General features: G+C 42.2%; 1 protein-coding gene across 2 annotated transcripts; it reads left to right on the top strand.

Moving 5' to 3' along the window:
* The first annotated feature begins 1798 nt into the window (after positions 1 to 1798).
* LOC310769046 (phospholipase A2 inhibitor and Ly6/PLAUR domain-containing protein-like) lies at positions 1799 to 15386 on the top strand. 2 transcript variants are annotated; one of them, XM_083628112.1, is made up of 5 exons: positions 1799 to 1975; positions 2540 to 2650; positions 8613 to 8765; positions 14291 to 14422; positions 14963 to 15386. In XM_083628112.1, exons 1-5 carry the CDS (start codon positions 1927 to 1929, stop codon positions 15124 to 15126), a joined length of 609 nt encoding a protein of 202 aa, XP_083484238.1. In that variant the 5' UTR covers positions 1799 to 1926; the 3' UTR covers positions 15127 to 15386. The 2 variants fall into 2 exon arrangements, 1 of the variants encoding a protein (XP_083484238.1); XR_014551410.1 differs by lacking the exons at positions 1799 to 1975; positions 2540 to 2650 and adding an exon at positions 5106 to 5836.
* Positions 15387 to 16492: the final 1106 nt, after the last annotated feature.

Below are 16492 nucleotides of genomic sequence, written 5' to 3'. Positions count from 1 at the left end.
ACCACTGGGAGAGATCATCAGGGGGTTTGGGCGAATGATACCCATTTCTATGTCTCTTTCAAATCAGAACCAGTGAAGGCGGTGAAGGTCCTGTGTGAGTATCTGGAGGTGGTTGGAGGATGGATGGCAGCTAACAGATTGAGGTTGAATCCTTACAAGACAGAAATACTGTTTTGGGGGGATAGGAGGCGGGCAGGTGTGGAGGACTCCCTGGTCCTGAATGGGATTACAGTGCCCCTGAAGGACCAGGTGCGCAGCCTGGGAGTCATTTTGGACTCACAGCTGTCCATGGAAGCGCAGGTTAACTCTGTGTCCAGGGAAGCTGTCTATCAGCTCCACCTGGTACGCAGGCTAGGACCCTACCTGCCCGCGGACTGTCTCGCCAGAGTGGTGCATCTCCCGCTTGGACTACTGCAACGCGCTCTACGTGGGGCTACCTTTGAAGGTGACCCAGAAACTACAACTAATCCAGAATGCGGCAGCTAGATTGCTTACTGAGAGTGGCCTCCGAGACCACATAACACTGGTTTTGAAAGACCTACACTGGCTCCCATTACATTTTGAAGCACAATTCAAAGTGTTGGTTCTGACCTTTAAAGCCCTAAATGGCCTCGGTCCAGTATACCTGAAGGAGCGTCTCGACCAATATCGTTCTGCCCGGACACTGAGGTACAGTGCCGAGGGCCTTCTGGCGGTTCCCTCACTGCAAGAAGCCAAGCTACAGGGAACCAGACAGAGGGCCTTCTCGGTAGTGGCACCTGCACTGCGGAATGCCCTCCCACTGGATGTAAAAGAGAAAAACAACTACAGTGGTACCTCGGGTTAAGTACTTAATTCATTCCGGAGGCTCATACTTAACCTGAAACTGTTCTTAACCTGAAGCACCACTTTAGCTAATGGGGCCTGCTGCCACTGCCGTGCCGCCGGAGCACGATTTCTGTTCTCATCCTGAAGCAACGTTCCTAACCCGAAGTACTATTTCTGGGTTAGCGGAGTCTGTAACCTGAAGCGTATGTAACCTGAAGCATATGTAACCTGAGGTACCACTGTACCAGACTTTTAGAAGACATCTGAAGGCACCCCTGTTTAGGGAAGCTTTTAAAGTTTAATAGACAATCGTATTTTAATATTTTGTTGGAAGCCGCCCAGAGTGGCTGGGGAAACCCAGCCAGATGGGCAGGGTATAAATAAATTATGATGATGATGATGATGATGATGATGATGATGATGATGATGATGTTTAAGATAACTAAATTCCTGGTATGACTCAGCATTCCTCATTAAAAATATTGCCTTGTATTAGTGGAGTCATGATGCGATTAATGAAGGTAGGGAAATTATTTTGCTGTGCATAAACAACATGAGTGGCTATACTATGTAACTAACACCTTTGAATTCTTTGCTCAGTATTTCCAAGATGATGTGTGTTCTAGCCACTTGAACCTAGAAGGAAATATTCTAATAGCAGTCAAACTCCAATTGTCTCAAAGGGGTGTTCATTCAGTGTACTTTCTGAAGAAGCGTGGTTCCGTAAGAGTGGCTCCCATTGTGGTGAAATTGGGGTGGGATAGACTGGAAAGTTATTTGGTGAATTTTCATGGGCTTTCCAAAGGTGATTTAAGGATTTAAAATATATGTTTCTTATCCCTGAGAATGCAAAAGAAGAGGCAGCTGTCAGAATTTCATACAGTTCCCAAAAATGACTTAATGCAATTTCTACTCCATGCTTTGTGTTCCAATATAAAATTACAAGATGTTTGGGAAAGCATGCAATCTTTACTGTCATCATTTCCCACCCCGTCACTGGACCAGTTCTGCCTAGGGCTCCTCTTCTTAGCCTATAAATCCTCCAAGGCAGACTCTTCCTCCATCAGTTGCCTGATTCTTTGAACTGAGTTCTCCTCAGCTTTTTATCTCTCCAGCACTATGAAGATCTTCCTGAGTACTTGTCTCTTCTTGGCCATCCTTTCTGAAGGTGAGTAGGAAGCCGCAATCTTGAATTGCTTTTTCAAATGTGGGAGGGGATATGAAGCGGGCTAGAGAAGGCAAACTGATATTGGCTCTAGGAAGGATAAAGGAAGCTAAAGATATTGGAATACTGGGAATCTGGACTCTAAATTTTGGAAGACATCCTTATGGAGTGTACTTCTGTTTCATGAGGTTGGCTTTCTTCACATACCACATGTGTGCTGCCTGTGAAAGTATGCAATGGGACTGCTAAAATCCCATTGTGCACCTCATTGTGTGTTGTGGGGGAGGACATCCCTGCTTTAATGTATGCATTCATAATAGTAAAATGGATGAAGACTGTGTGTCTCTCCGTCTTTCTGTCTGGAGATGTTCCTGTGTGTGAGATAGGGGGAAGATATGTGTCAGTGTGCATACCTACATCAACCCACCACTACATGTGGATCCTGAGACCAATAAGGTTGCTCATGTCCGGCTTGGAAGATTGTATCCAGGTGGGAATGTAGATTCCATTTCTCAATGCCTGAGGAACTGATGTATTTGGTGCTGAATATTTCTTTTGTCTCTGCAGTGACAGCTGAGAAATGTAAAGTAAAGAAACTAAATGACAGTGTTTCACAAGGCACCTGTGAAACTTCCGAAGGTGGCAGTTGCTTTTTTCGTGTTATTGGCAGAAGATTTAGTGAGTATAAATCCTTTCTGTCAGATTAAACCTGAGTGTGTGGGTCCATCATTTGGACCCTGACATATCCGGGGGGGGGGGACAGAATGCGGATCTCACCCAGTGTTGAGAAATTCTTTTTTCCCAACAATTAATTAAATATTAGTAGAATTAAAACTATATAAAATATGTGTAAAATGTATCAATGATTACAATAAAAGTGGTGTCAACCTTTTCAATAAAAACAGTAATTCCTCAAAAGCCTGTTGGGACAAGGTCTTCACCTGCCAGGAGAAGGACAAGAAGGGAGGAATTTTCCTGGGAAGGATTTCCAGTGTTGGGAAGCAGGCAGTGAGATGGCTCTTTTCCATGTCAATAACTAATAAAGTGTGCAGCCTCCCCCACACCTTTCCATAGGGCAGCCTCTTAGCCTTGGAGAACCACTGGCAACCTCTTCTGAGCTTTGCCACCTGATTACTGTTAATACATTATGCATGAATATTCAGGCCTCATCTTTCTCCGGCCTTTGCCTCACAGCTCCATCACCAACTGGTTTTCCCAATGGCCAAATCCTAAGTAACAATACCTCACTGGCAGGTCACTCTCCACTCATTAGTACCCAACATAATCAGAGTCTACTCTTTGTGGGTTCAAACACAAGTGATGCAGTGGTCAAGTGTGTAGCCAGTGATGAATACAAGAAGATATGTGTTCAACCATTGATCAACCAGTCCTCCTGTTGGTAGAAAGACAGTTGGGAATGACCAACGTTAGAGTTCACCTATGGCAACATCTAGCAAACCCCAAGAAGCTACTGGTAAGGGTTGCTCTTCTCCCTGATCCCCTGAGCTGGGTGTAGGGACAAAGATTGCAGTCTTTCCAGATGGCATGATGTTTTGGGGAAAAGGGGCTTCCAATCCCATTGTTGGGAAAATTGAAAGGGTTCATAGACTGGAGGTATGTCTCCCAGAAAACCATAGGTCCTAGGCTCAAAGGAATATGGAATAATCCAAATGATACAGTTCCATGAAATTAATATTTTCTCTATCGTTCCCCCATTTTTTTTTTGGAAAGGAATGATTCCATATTCATTTTAAGGCAGAATATTTTATACTCACACAGGTAGAAGTACCTACTTTACATAACAAATGCCAATCAATATGGGGAAAATACTCAGACTCACTCCCCACATATCCAGTAGTGACATCTCAATATTTTCCAGCTTGCAGCAACCATATGATGGTTGGCCAACATGGAATGACTGTGCTACTTATGCCACCCTGAAAAGTATTTTATGGGACCTATGTTTGGTTTATGGGTGGTGTTTGCAGTGATTTTATTAAACTCACAATTTAAGATTTTATTTGGGATGAACACAGGGGCATAACTTGCACACTGCACACAATTTACCCTTCCTTGACTAATGTAATTAGCAAAACCAAGAAATTACCTTGTGTTATGTGGCATCTATTGACAAACCCAGCATAACGCACAACAATATTCAATATTTATCATTTTCTCCCTTTTCCCACTCTTGTGGCCTATGAGACACCTGAGCATGCTTATGAACCAAGAGCAGGAATAACATTTAGGTTGACATAAACATCACTAGGACTAAATTAACAACAGCATTTTCTTTATTTTTTCCCTTTGGGGGAGAAAACTGCAATCACTAAGGAATAGAAATCTTTTTAGTTATAAAGTATAAAAAAATCATGAAACAGCCAGGAACAGAGCCAAGAGGAGCTGCATGTTTGGCTCTCCTATTTCCTAAAAGCAAAATATTTTCATTTTAAGATATAGAAAAAGGGAATAAATGAGGAACCAAAGTATGTATAGAAAAATCCACAGAAATAAGAAAATTAATCTCCCCCCACATTTTGGCACACAGAATGGTACAGTATCACAGGAGATAAACAATTCTCCAGGCTTGGTGTAGGCATGAATAGAAGAGATGACCTCAGGAATTTGGGCACCTTTTAATATCTGAAAGGAAATAAACTTGAAGAATTTCATAGTCAGATACCACAACATAACCAGACATGAATTTATCACGGTCATTTGTTTTACAAAAGTCATCAATATACAGAATCAAGTTGAAGAAAGGAACATCATTAAGATATGGATGAGGTGTGACACTGAATCGGAACCTTGTTTGCTACTTTTACAGGAGCTATTAATCTATAAATGAAATCAGGTTCAGGGTAAAAACAAGAAAAGGAAAATGAACTAAATTTCATGGGGGGGGGGAGTTGCAAGAATAGGCTGATTCAGCAAACAGTGGTTACAGTAGTAAAAGCTAACAAAAAATTAAATTAATTTTTATTAGTTTTCAGAATTTTAACAAATCAATCCAGATCATTTAAATTTAATACATATTTTTTTACAAAAAAGGTTTCCTGCTCCTTTCACAAACATATGTCCATTGCTTCCTGATATTGCCACATTCATTCTTCTCTTTTAATCACCTCCTTCTATTAGTCGTAATCCATTTCCCTAGCTAACATTCTTGGGTTTTTTACACACAGCACCATTGATATTTTCCAAACATATAAAATAACAATCTCACATGTGCAGCCTTTTCAGAAGTCTGTTCACAGACTTAGAGTGGAGAGAGATTAATTGCCAACTTTCTCAGTCCATTCCATTCCTTTGAAAACATCCCTTCCATTTTTCAAGGACGTTCCAAGTTATAAATAACTCCCGAAAAGATGCCTTCTCTGCCATTAAAATCCTGGGGATTGTTTTCCACAGCTCGCAGTTAAAAAGCAAAATCATATTTATAAACTCCTGGGAAGTCTAATTACCGTACTTTTCTCTCTATAGCACGCATATTTTTTCTCTTAAAAAGTAAGGGGAAATGTCTGTGCGTGTTATTGAGCGAATGTGTGTTCCCTTGAGCCAACTGGCCCGAGTGCAGGGGCAAAAATCAGGCAAAAATCTGACCGCGGGTGCGTCAGGGAGGAGGGACGCCTGAAGAGAGGAAGATGTTGCTTTCCTGCATTCTGCCTCAGGGTCTTACTGCCCACCCCCTTATGTTTTGGTTGCTGTTTGCTCAAACGGAACAAAGAGCAGGGAAATCCCCTCCCCTCCAGGCAAGCGGAGGGGAACAGAAAGCGTCCTTCCTTCTAATTCCTCTCTGTGGTCCGGTGCTGCTGCGTCCAGGGAAGCATTTTAGGGACTCGCAGGCAGCCGGAAAACATGCAGGTGGGAGAGAGGGAGAGGGAGGGATGGCTTGGGTGGTTGGGTGGGGAAAATTTTTTTGCCTTCCTTTCCTCCCTCCTGTTAAACCCCTCTCCTGCATTCTTAGCCAGCTGCTTCTCTGCACACCCCTCTTGTGCTCCTTGTCCCTTCTGTGTTTTTCCTTCCCTCCCCACTTAAAACGTGGTTACAAAGCATGGATCCACATGGATCCTCAGGATCTTTGCATTGGGCCACCCCAAATTCACCATCAGATCACATTACATGTCCATGGCTACAGCCTGCACCAAAAAAATCACACACCCACTGTTACCTGGGGCTGCAATGGTGCAAAAACGTGGTTACAAAGCATGGATCCTCAGGATCTTTGCATTGGGTCACCCCAAATTCACCATCAGATCACATAGCATGTCCATGGCTACAGCCTGCACCAAAAAAATCACACACCCATTGTTGCCTGGGGCTGCAATGGTGCAAAAACGTGGTTACAAAGCATGGATCCACATGGATCCTCAGGATCTTTGCATTGGGTCACCCCAAATTCACCATCAGATCTCATAGCATGTCCATGGCTACAGGCTGCACCAAAAAAATCACGCACCCACTGTTGCCTGGGGCTGCAATGGTGCAAAAACGTGGTTACAAAGCATGGATCCACATGGATCCTCAGGATTTTTGCATTGGGTCACCCCAAATTCACCATCAGATCACATGTCTGTGGCCACAGCATGAGGCACAAAAATGATACACCCACTGTTTCATTCAGAATCCCCCCCCTTGTTTTCCTCCTCTAAAAACGATGTGCATGTTATGGTCAGGTGCATGTTATAGAGCGAAAAATACAGTAGCAGTCCTTAGGAAACCACTCTCTCATCCACCACTTTCTTCATACAGTTCAAAGAAACTGTATATAAAATTCATTCCTCTTCAGTCAAGAGGGGAAGATTTTTTTTTTTTTGTAAAACCCTTATTTGGGCATAAATCATTGGTTCTCTCTCTTCCTGCAGATAACAAATAACCTCTAAATGTCTGCACATTATTCTTTTGTGTTGCAGGAAATGTCAACGGGGGGGGGGGGGGAGCCATTTAGAAACCTTCAGAGTAAACATTGCTTTGCCTCCCCTCCCATTCTGGCTATTGCAAGACTTTTTGCGCTTGTTGAAAATCATTAAGATAACTTCAGGGCTCAAGTCCAGTCCTTTTGGCAGCTGATTAGTTGCAGCCCTTTACCATATGCCATTACAGGAGTGCCCCATAATTAATGAAATATTCCAAATTCTTGAGGAACTGATCACAGATCATGCCAGAAATGGAGGTTTGTCCATGGCAGGGACACATTTCCCAGGCTGCACCCGCACTGCCTTTCAAGCTGGGAGATATGAGTTTAAGTGACACCGTGGGATACCGTGCACTCCCCAGACCCCTGGGAAGCATTGCCAGGAATTTTACCTCATAAATCCTGGCTTTCCCCTGTCCAGGCAGCTACCCTGCCCTGGAGGGCAGAAGAGCTCAACCACCATGACCATGATGTCAGGCCGGAAACCAAAACCTAATTAGTTTTAATTAGTTTTGCCTTTTGTTATTTTTAAATCATTTTTATTGAAAGTTTTCAGCATAAAATACAATAAAAGCCAAGCTAATCTGAAGAAAAAGGATACATAAAAGCAAGAATAAGAAAGGAATAAAATAAAGAAGTGAAGGATCAAGAAATGAAGAAGAAATACAAAGCTCTCTATCACAGTTATCAGACGCCTGACATTTCAAATGAGTTTCTTAGAATGGAGGTTTTCCTCCCAGAGACTTAAAAGGAAAGGATGTAGGCTCCAAGTGAAAAGATAGGCCTGTAATGAAATGCAAATCTGCATAGGCACAGCCTCAAAAATAAGGAGGAGACTGTAAAGAACCACATCCAAATCAATGTTGGGGTTTTTTATACACTTCTAGATTACACGTGATTTCATTTCACCAATCAAAGGATCAAAGGAATCTTAATAGTTGAAACCAATTCTCTTTCTGTTCATACAATGGCCACAATAGATTCTAACAATTTGTCCTTTTCACTGTTATGGAAAGCACATTTGCTACATACCATACCCAAAAGTAGCTAGTTCTGTACTCTAAAAGGCAGGCTGATTGGCTCCCTTGTTCTTTTGAGTTTCTCCTTGCACAGGAATGTCTGCAAGAAACCCATCAGACAACCAAACCAAACCCATCCACAGTCATGCTGGGCTGCAAACTGCACTCCTGGAAAGGAGGGATGGAATGGAGATTCTCAAACCAATCAGAAAGAATCTACCCGATCCAGGCCACCCCACCTCTTGCCAAATAGGCCTGTAATATATAGAAGCAGCACAAAACTCCAGACCCTTTTGGTTACAATCTGACAGCAGCTGAACCTACAAAAATATTTTTCATGAAAAAGGAAAACTTATTCAGACATTTCCCCATAGAAAGATGCATGGAAAAAGATTTATTCCCTTGAGATATGCAGTCAGAAGTTAGATCAAGAGAAGGAGAAAATTAGAGGAAAGAGAAAACTGTATTCTCCACTCTCTAAGAACTATCCTGGAATATTCACATGGTTTGGCAGAGTAATTTATACTGATTCAGGAAGAAACTACTTTAACGATTAGCTTGCTTAATTCAGTACTTGCCAGATTCTTTTTTCTTTATTCACCCATTTGCACAACGTATGTTTATAAGGGAGCATCACAAAAAAATCATTCAGGAGAGTAATGATTTGAATTTTAGCTGATCTAGGTATTCCAATTATCTCTCACAGATGGCTCTACAAACCTTGAAACTGAAATGGGATGTACTACAGATTGCACCTCAGGGAACTACCGGTCCATTTTCACTTCAGGAAAAGATTATTTCTTGCGGGATATCAGGTTCTGCTGTCGTGCTATAGACTGCTACAAGAAATTTTTTCAACGTAAGTATATGCATGTTTGTATATATCCTCAAGCATAAATAGCATTGAGGCTTTAAAGGCTTTCCTTGGTTGCCGTTAGACAAACGATATCAAACAGATGGCATTGGAGATCTTTGATGAAGCCCAAGATAGATCACAGCTTCCCTGTAGTTGGTTAGAGGACACCAAAGGTGGTCCCCATGATACCTCATAGTAAGGAAAAATGTAAAGGTAAAGTACCCCTAGACAGTTAAGTCCAGTTGAAATTAACTATGTAGTGCAGCACTCACCTCACTTTTTTAGGCTGAGGGAGCTGACATTTGTCTGCAACAGCTTTCCAGATCATGTGGCCAGCATGACTAAACTGCTTCTGGTGCAATGAGACACTTTGATGGAAGCCTGTAAAGGTGGTGTTTCCCCTTCGCAGTAACACTCCAGCATAGTCAGCTTTGTATTTACAGTCTTTATTACATATATACAAGAAATAGCTACAGTTCAGAATTACACTTCCAAACCTGTTGAGTCAGATTTGGGGAGTGGCTTCCTATGATTCCCATGCCAACAAAGTAGGTGTGGGAATTGCGTGAGACATCTTTGATCCTTATGTTTCATTTCCCTCCTTGTCTGTGCTGATTTGAAAGCCCCCTCCCTTCCTGAGTCTGAGCTTCCTTCCGAAGCCTCTGGGTGCTTGCAGGGCTCTTCACCATCCCTGAGCCCCTGCTCTCCCTGGCAACTCTCCACCTCCTCTTCCGCTACCTCTGTCTCTGGGTGGTTACGGGGCTCTTCAGCATCCCCGAGCCCCTGTTCTGCCTCTTCTGTCCTTTGCTCCTCCAAATCCTTCTTGACATAACCCTCCGTCTCTAAGCCCTCCCAAATCCCCTTCCTCCCCTCTGTCTGCAGGTCCAAATCTTCTGGTAGCTCTATCTCTTTGTCACTGTCCAAACTACTCTCTGGCTCTGCCCAATTCCTAGGTTTGGGCTTGTGGGGGTGTCTCCTGTGAAACTCCCTCTGCAATCGTGGCACATGGACATGCTCCAACAGTTCCCAGGAGTTCTCAGCTGATGAAAAACCTTTCCAAGCTACAAGGTATTGTAGTTTCCTCCTGTGCCATCTGGAATCTAAGATTTCCTGAACTTTGTACTCCTTCTCTCCTTCTACCAGTGTAGGAGGGGGAGGATGTTCCATCCTCTCCCTCTGGTACCTGTGTGCTGGAATAAATGGAGACAGCAAAGCCCTGTGGAATACTGGGTGTATCCTCATTGTCTCTGGCAACCAGAGCCTAAAGGACACTGGATTAATCTCCTGCACCACCTCAAACGGCCCCAGCCTTCTTGGCTCTAGCTTCTTGCACCTCCCTTTGAACGGCAACCCCTTTGAGGACAACCACACCTTGTCTCCTACCTGGATTTTCTCTCCCTCCTGCCTCCCTCCTGAGGTCGTTTTGTAAGCTGCCTTCGATGTTTCCAGGTTTTCTTTCACTATCTTATGCAAGTACTCCATTTTCTCCACAAACTCCTCAGCTGCTGGTACTGACAGCACCTCTTCCCTACCCAGAAAGGCCCTGGGATGCACATCTTAGTTCGCCACAAAAGGTGCCATGTCCATGGATGTGTGCACTGCGTTGTTGTCAGCAAACTTGGCCAGGTTCAACTTCTCTACCCAATCGTCTTGCTGGTAGCATGTATAGCACCTCGAGTATTGTTGCAAGGTGGCATTGGTCCTCTCTGACCTCCACCCCTAACAACTGCATTAACTTCCTCCAGAAATGCAAAGTAAACTGACTTCCGTGATCCGTGATTAGCCTTAATGGCATACAGTGCAACTTAAACACATGATCCACGAACGACCCTGCTGTCTCCTGTGCGGAAGGTATCTTAGAGCAAGGTACAAAATGTGCCATCTTTTTCAGCACATCTACCACCACCCAAATAACTATTTTTTTTCTGTGACACTGGTAGGTCAGTAATAAAATCCATGGATACCACTTCCCACAGTTTACTTGGGGTGGGTAACAGTTGTAACAGCCCAGCTGGGGCTGTCCTTTGCCCTTTGGCTCTCTGACAGACTTCACACCCCCTCACGTATTCTGCGGTATCCTCCTTAATCTTGGGCCTCTAGAATTCCCTAGTGACTAGGTATATGGTCTTGCTGTGACCAAAATGCCCTGCCGTGGGGCTATCATGATGCTGCCTGAGAACTTTGGCTCGTAGCTCATCTCCTGGTATGTACAGCATCCCCTTGTAATAGAGAAAGCCTCCTCTCTCTTCAAAACCACCTTCTCTACTTCTCCCTTAGCTCAGTTCAGCTAACTTCTTCCTTGCATACCCCCAGTTAACGTCTGTAGCTCCCTATCATTTACTACCGTTGCTGCACACTGCCACTGCTCTGATTCAAACGTGTGCCTTACTGTTGGAGGCGACTGCTCCTCCAAATACTCCGGCTTTCTCAACAGCACATGTGCCCGAGCATTTTGCTCTTCTGGCACATACTCTAGCTTAAAATTGAACCCAGCAAAGAATTCTGCCCACCTAATTTGCCTTTGGTTTAACTGCCGAGCTGTTTTCCAGTATTCCAGATTCTTATGGTCTGTGTGAACCTTTAACTGCCATTGCACACCTGCCAAAAATGCTTCCAATTTTTGAACGCTTCAACTATCTCTAACAGTTTGCGGTCCCAAATCATGTAATTCTGTTCAAAGCGGTTTAACTTCCTAGAGTGAAAGGTGCATGGTCTCCAGTTTCCTTCCCTATCCTGCTGCAGTAACACCGCCCCTATGGCCTGATTTGATGCATCTGTTTCTATTCTCCCTGACAAAGCCAGAAGGCATGGAAAAACTGTTTACCTAGAAATAACTCCACTTCTGGAACACCAGCTACATTGTGGCATCCTGGCCCTTCTAATATGGTGTTGGCACAGTTTTTTCTGAGGGGATGCAGGGGTACACATACCCCTAAACAGTTTGTGAATCTAAGTTGGCCTCATTGAGGGGCGGTATTTCAATATGAGTAGGAAAATGAGAATACCCCTAAACATTCCCGGATCATGTGGCCAGTATGACTAAACTGCTTCTGGCGCAATGGGACACTGTGATGGAATCCAGAGTACATGGAAGCACTGTTTACCTAGTAGTAACTCCACCTCTGGAACACCAGCTACAGGGTGACATCCTGGCTTTTTGAATATGGCATTGCAAGATCCCTCACCCATGACCTTGGGGAACAGGAGGCTGAAAACTTTCAGTAATGCTCCCCAGATCAAAGAAAGTAAAGTGAAAAGGACAAGAAAGCAAAAGCCAATTAAGAATGCAAAGGTCTCAAATAACAGGCTTAACTTCCATAGACTGTTTGCATTGCTAGGGAATGAAGGGAAGTCTCCCAAACTAACCTAAGCAAATAAAAGGGAGAAAAAGACAAAGAATAGCTTGAAGTCCATGCCTAAACCAGCAACTAATGCAGGCTGAGAAAAGAGCATGGGTGACTGTCCTATTCTCCCTCTCCTACATGAAGATGCCAATGCACAGGAAGCCATCCAGGATCTTTTGTTATTTAAGTGTCCCTGATCCCCCATGGCTAAAGCTCCCCCTCCTATGTGTAATAATACTACAGAAAGAAGCAGCTATACGGTGAACAATCTTTTTACTTAGTCCCGATGAAACATCAAGTGTTCCTGTGCAATTATCCTAAACCCAAAGGGATGATATCACAGGTGGAGTGCAAACTGCATCTTTTACAGATTTTGAGACTAGTGAACATAAATCTATTTCACAGTATTAAGCAATATATAAGAATACATAATGCATGATGAATCACAGTGCATATTAAGCAATGGACAAAACATAGAAGTGGCAAATTAATCACATAGACAACCCAGCAATAAATTCCACAACTCACTCCCTAAAAATACTGCTACTTGCCTACTCCTCTCAGGTTGAACTATGAAACACAATACATATTTAACAACAGACTGGGTGGAGTCTCTCTGGACTGTATTTGCACAGTGGCAACTAAAATTGCTCCCTTTTGATAACCCAGCTGCCAGCACCTCTGTCTCATCATTAGAGATAATATCTAGATCTGTATTGTGAGCATAATTAATTCCTGAAACAGAATACAATGGAGATGTTGCAGCCCTCTCTCACAGAACTAGGGAACTGAGGCTTAGGATTCGGAGAAATATATGGGCTGGATAAAAAGCATTAACTATGGAATTCTTCATATATTATTCTAAATGATATCATGGTGGTAAAGATGATTTAGAGACAATAGGTAGCTATTTAAAAGGTTGAAAGTTACTAATCTTGACAAGACAAGACAACCTTGACAAGCAATTAGGAAGGCCTAACTGCTGATTATTACAAAGTACTTAATACCACCTTTACAAACGATCACGAACAATGCTTTGACACTAGGGAAGATACCCGATACTTGGAAGCATGCCAATATTACTTTGATAGCAAAAGAAGATTCTAGTTGAGAATTATAGACCTATTTCTCTGCTTAACTCTGATTATGTATTTTTTGCTACAATATTAGCAAGACTTAAGCAAGTGTTAAGAAACTTAATACATGAAGATCAGACAGGAGTTCTTCCAACACGAGAATTAAAAGATAAAGGTAGAATTGTATGGAATGGTATTTGAAAAAGAAAATGATTAAAAATGTATGAAATGTTACTAGAATGGACAACAAAAGATGAGCTGGTTAAATCTGCAATGAAGCAATGGGCTAAAGATCTAGCACATAATATAGAAATGGATGCATGGGAAAGGTTGGAAAAAATTGATATGAAATGTACTGCCTGTTATACTCTCAAAGGAAATTACATGGAAATGATATATAAATGGTATTTATCAAATTGGCTAATAGTTGTAAATAATTGTTGGAAGTATAAATGGGTACATGGAACTTTCGTTTATAAGTGGTGGACTTGTAAGACAGTGAAGGTTTTTTTGGAAAATGACATATGATGAGATAAAAAAGATGTCTGAAGTGATTATATACAAAAAACAAAATCTCCTGGAGATTATGGGGAAAGAAGTTCAAAAATATAAGATTAATTTGTTTCTGTATGTAACACCAGGGGCTAGGATTCTCTATGCACAAAAATGGAAGGAAGTAGAAGTTACCACCAAAGAAGAATGGATAAGTAAGGTGATGGATTATGCAGAATTGGCAAATTAACAGGCAAAATAAGAGAATCTAAGAATGATTGCTTTGTGGAAGAATGGAAGCCCGTTTAAGACTATTTAAGGAATTATTGTAGGATGAACTCACGAGCAGGATTTGAAACATGAGCAGCATAAGAAATTAAAGAATAAAGTATTGATGTGTTGGTATATACGATAGAAGGTATTGTGCAGCAGAGGGAAAGAAGTAAAAACATGGAAAATGGGGTAGGGAGTCTGAAAAATTGATTATGCATTGATGCATAGATATCAATTTTTTGAAAAGGTAATAAGAAATTATTACACTGCAACAAAAGGAAGGTAGGTAGGGTGGAGAAATGGGCCGAAACTGTGTGTTGATTTTAGTGGTTGTTTTCCACAGTGCAACAACCTAAGTTAAATGGGCAGGAGTGTCCGACCTGTTTTCCTTCTTTCTCAAAAGCCTGTAAGGGCTCAGAGACCATCAAGTGTTCTGATGATCAGACCCAGTGCACAGAGTTTGTTGTTGATCATGGTAAGTAGCACAGCCAGCCAATGAGGTGGAGACAGGGTGGTGGGCTGCTCTCTTCCTCTGTTGGTGGCTTTCTGCCAGAAAATGCACTATGTGTTGGTAGGGTGAAATTCTCTTTTTCTGAAAATATAACTGCGTTAAATTATCTTTGTTCTGCATATATATAGATGAGACACCATATTTCTGGGGTGGGGGTATGAGAAAGGAAGCAAAATAATCTGTTTGTTTAATCATGTGTAAAACTGCCTTTTAAAAGAAAGTTTTCACTAACCTTTTAGAAGAAGTAAAGACAGCAATGGACCACCGATCTGGAAAGCAATATTGATGAAGATGGGCCCCTGTAACATAATAAAAAATGGATATTTCTTTTTCTAAATTTTAAGCGTCTGTGTCAAATTGATCTCATGTATGATTCTGAGATGCCTTCTATACTTGCTCAATACACTTCACAAAAATTAAAATGCTCCTATTCTCTCTTCTGCACACAAACTCACCTGCTACTACCCAGGAACTCATGTGAAAATGTCTCTTTTTCTTTACTAGATGACAGTGCAATTCCCGAAAAGGATTACTACGGCTGTGCATCACCAGCCTTTTGTGCAATGGCCAAGAATTCAATGCATTTTTATGCCTTTTCAGGCACTATTACCAAAGCACGATGCAGTGATACTCTGCCTCTCCTAGAGCAGCTCAACTTTGAAGGGTAGTTAGGAGAGAACAATGTCTTCTTCCTTTTGGTTCCCACTGTTTCTTGCAGCAGTGGAGGTGGAGGTTGCTTGCCTGGTGGTGGGAGAGGAAGAGCTACTGCACAGGACTCCTGAATCCTCTATTTGGCTTTTAATGGAGGGTGAAAGGGATGCAGGGATGCAGGGAATAGATAAGTAGGAATGTGGGGCTTGAGGGCTCTATCTCATGATAATATGGTATAGGGTTAAATTTATCTTTGTTCATAATCAAAATAAATTGGTGTGGCAAATAAAAACTGTGTTTTGTGTCTGTATTCATCAAATTAATAATATTTGTTAGCTGCAGTGGCAAAGAGGAGTGTTTTTAAAAGGAACAAATGGGTAATGATTAGTTATTTTATCGATTTATGAAATGTTTATACCACTCTATATTTCAAAGAAATATTTGAGTGGTTTACAATATCATAAGGGCATCACAAAAGATCAAACAAATACAGTAAAAAGGTTCCCACCCAACTTATCAAGAGGAAAGATTGAAGAAAGCTCTAAAATGCAGTCCACCGAGGGTATTTGTAGCTGCTTTTTTGGGAGATTTGCACCCAGTGCAGCCTAGTACTGTTTAGCAGAGCTCTGGAGAGCCAGCCTATGGGCTGGAAATGTCAAAACTTTTTTTAAAAAACCTCATTGTTCAGGGTTTTCCGTTCTTTGTCCTTAGAGAGGTTGAATCTTTGTTTCAACAAATAAATGACCAAATGCTTACTTAGCCTGCTTTGCTTTTTATATACCACTTTATTTCTATGCTCTGACCGAGGGAACCTAGCAGAACGTAGTGAGATTGTGTGTCTCTTAGTATGGGGATTAGCTGTGGCAGCAATCCTGCTTTTTGTGTAACAAAGGGAGAGTAAAAAAGCCAGGGAGGAAGAAAAAATGAGTGATAATGATGCGTGTGCAAAGGAGACTGCAGAATAGGAGAGGAGAAGGGGTGGAAATGGGAGATCTGTCTGCAAGGAAGAGCTGAGGTAAGTAAAGAGCAATAGAGGAAAAGGAAGAGCAGCTGAAAACAGGTGTGTAAGGGGGGTTGTGAAAATGGAAGGCGTAGCAGGCCTGGGGACATAGTGAATCAAAAGCAGGAGTGTGAAAGAGGCTGCAGTATAGGAGGCGTTGGTGGCTTCATATATTGGAGAAAGGTGGGAAGAAGCCTTTGTAGTCGCGGTGTTAGGCAGGAAGTTACCACAGGCTGGTTTATCTCTGGGGGGTGGGTGGGTTTGTACAAAAGGAGGGAGTGATAGGACTTGGACATGGGTGTGAACATGAAAAAGGATTACCCTTACCTCCCATGAATTTGCCCATGGATGGCTAGTAAACCTGATGGATATGTTCTACATCT

This window comes from Podarcis filfolensis, assembly GCF_964270895.1.
Source record: "Podarcis filfolensis genome assembly, chromosome: 8".
Classification (NCBI taxonomy): domain Eukaryota; kingdom Metazoa; phylum Chordata; class Lepidosauria; order Squamata; family Lacertidae; genus Podarcis; species Podarcis filfolensis.
This window is presented reverse-complemented; position numbering and strand designations above follow the sequence as displayed.

Excerpts from the sequence above, each read along its gene's own strand:
- LOC310769046 (XM_083628112.1), top strand. The coding sequence starts at position 1,927 with ATGAAGATCTTCCTGAGTACTTGTCTCTTCTTGGCCATCCTTTCTGAA. Across the intron at positions 1,976-2,539 it reads CTTGGCCATCCTTTCTGAAG|TGACAGCTGAGAAATGTAAA; the intron begins GTGAGTAGGAAG and ends TTGTCTCTGCAG. Across the intron at positions 8,766-14,290 it reads CTACAAGAAATTTTTTCAAC|TGCAACAACCTAAGTTAAAT; the intron begins GTAAGTATATGC and ends TGTTTTCCACAG.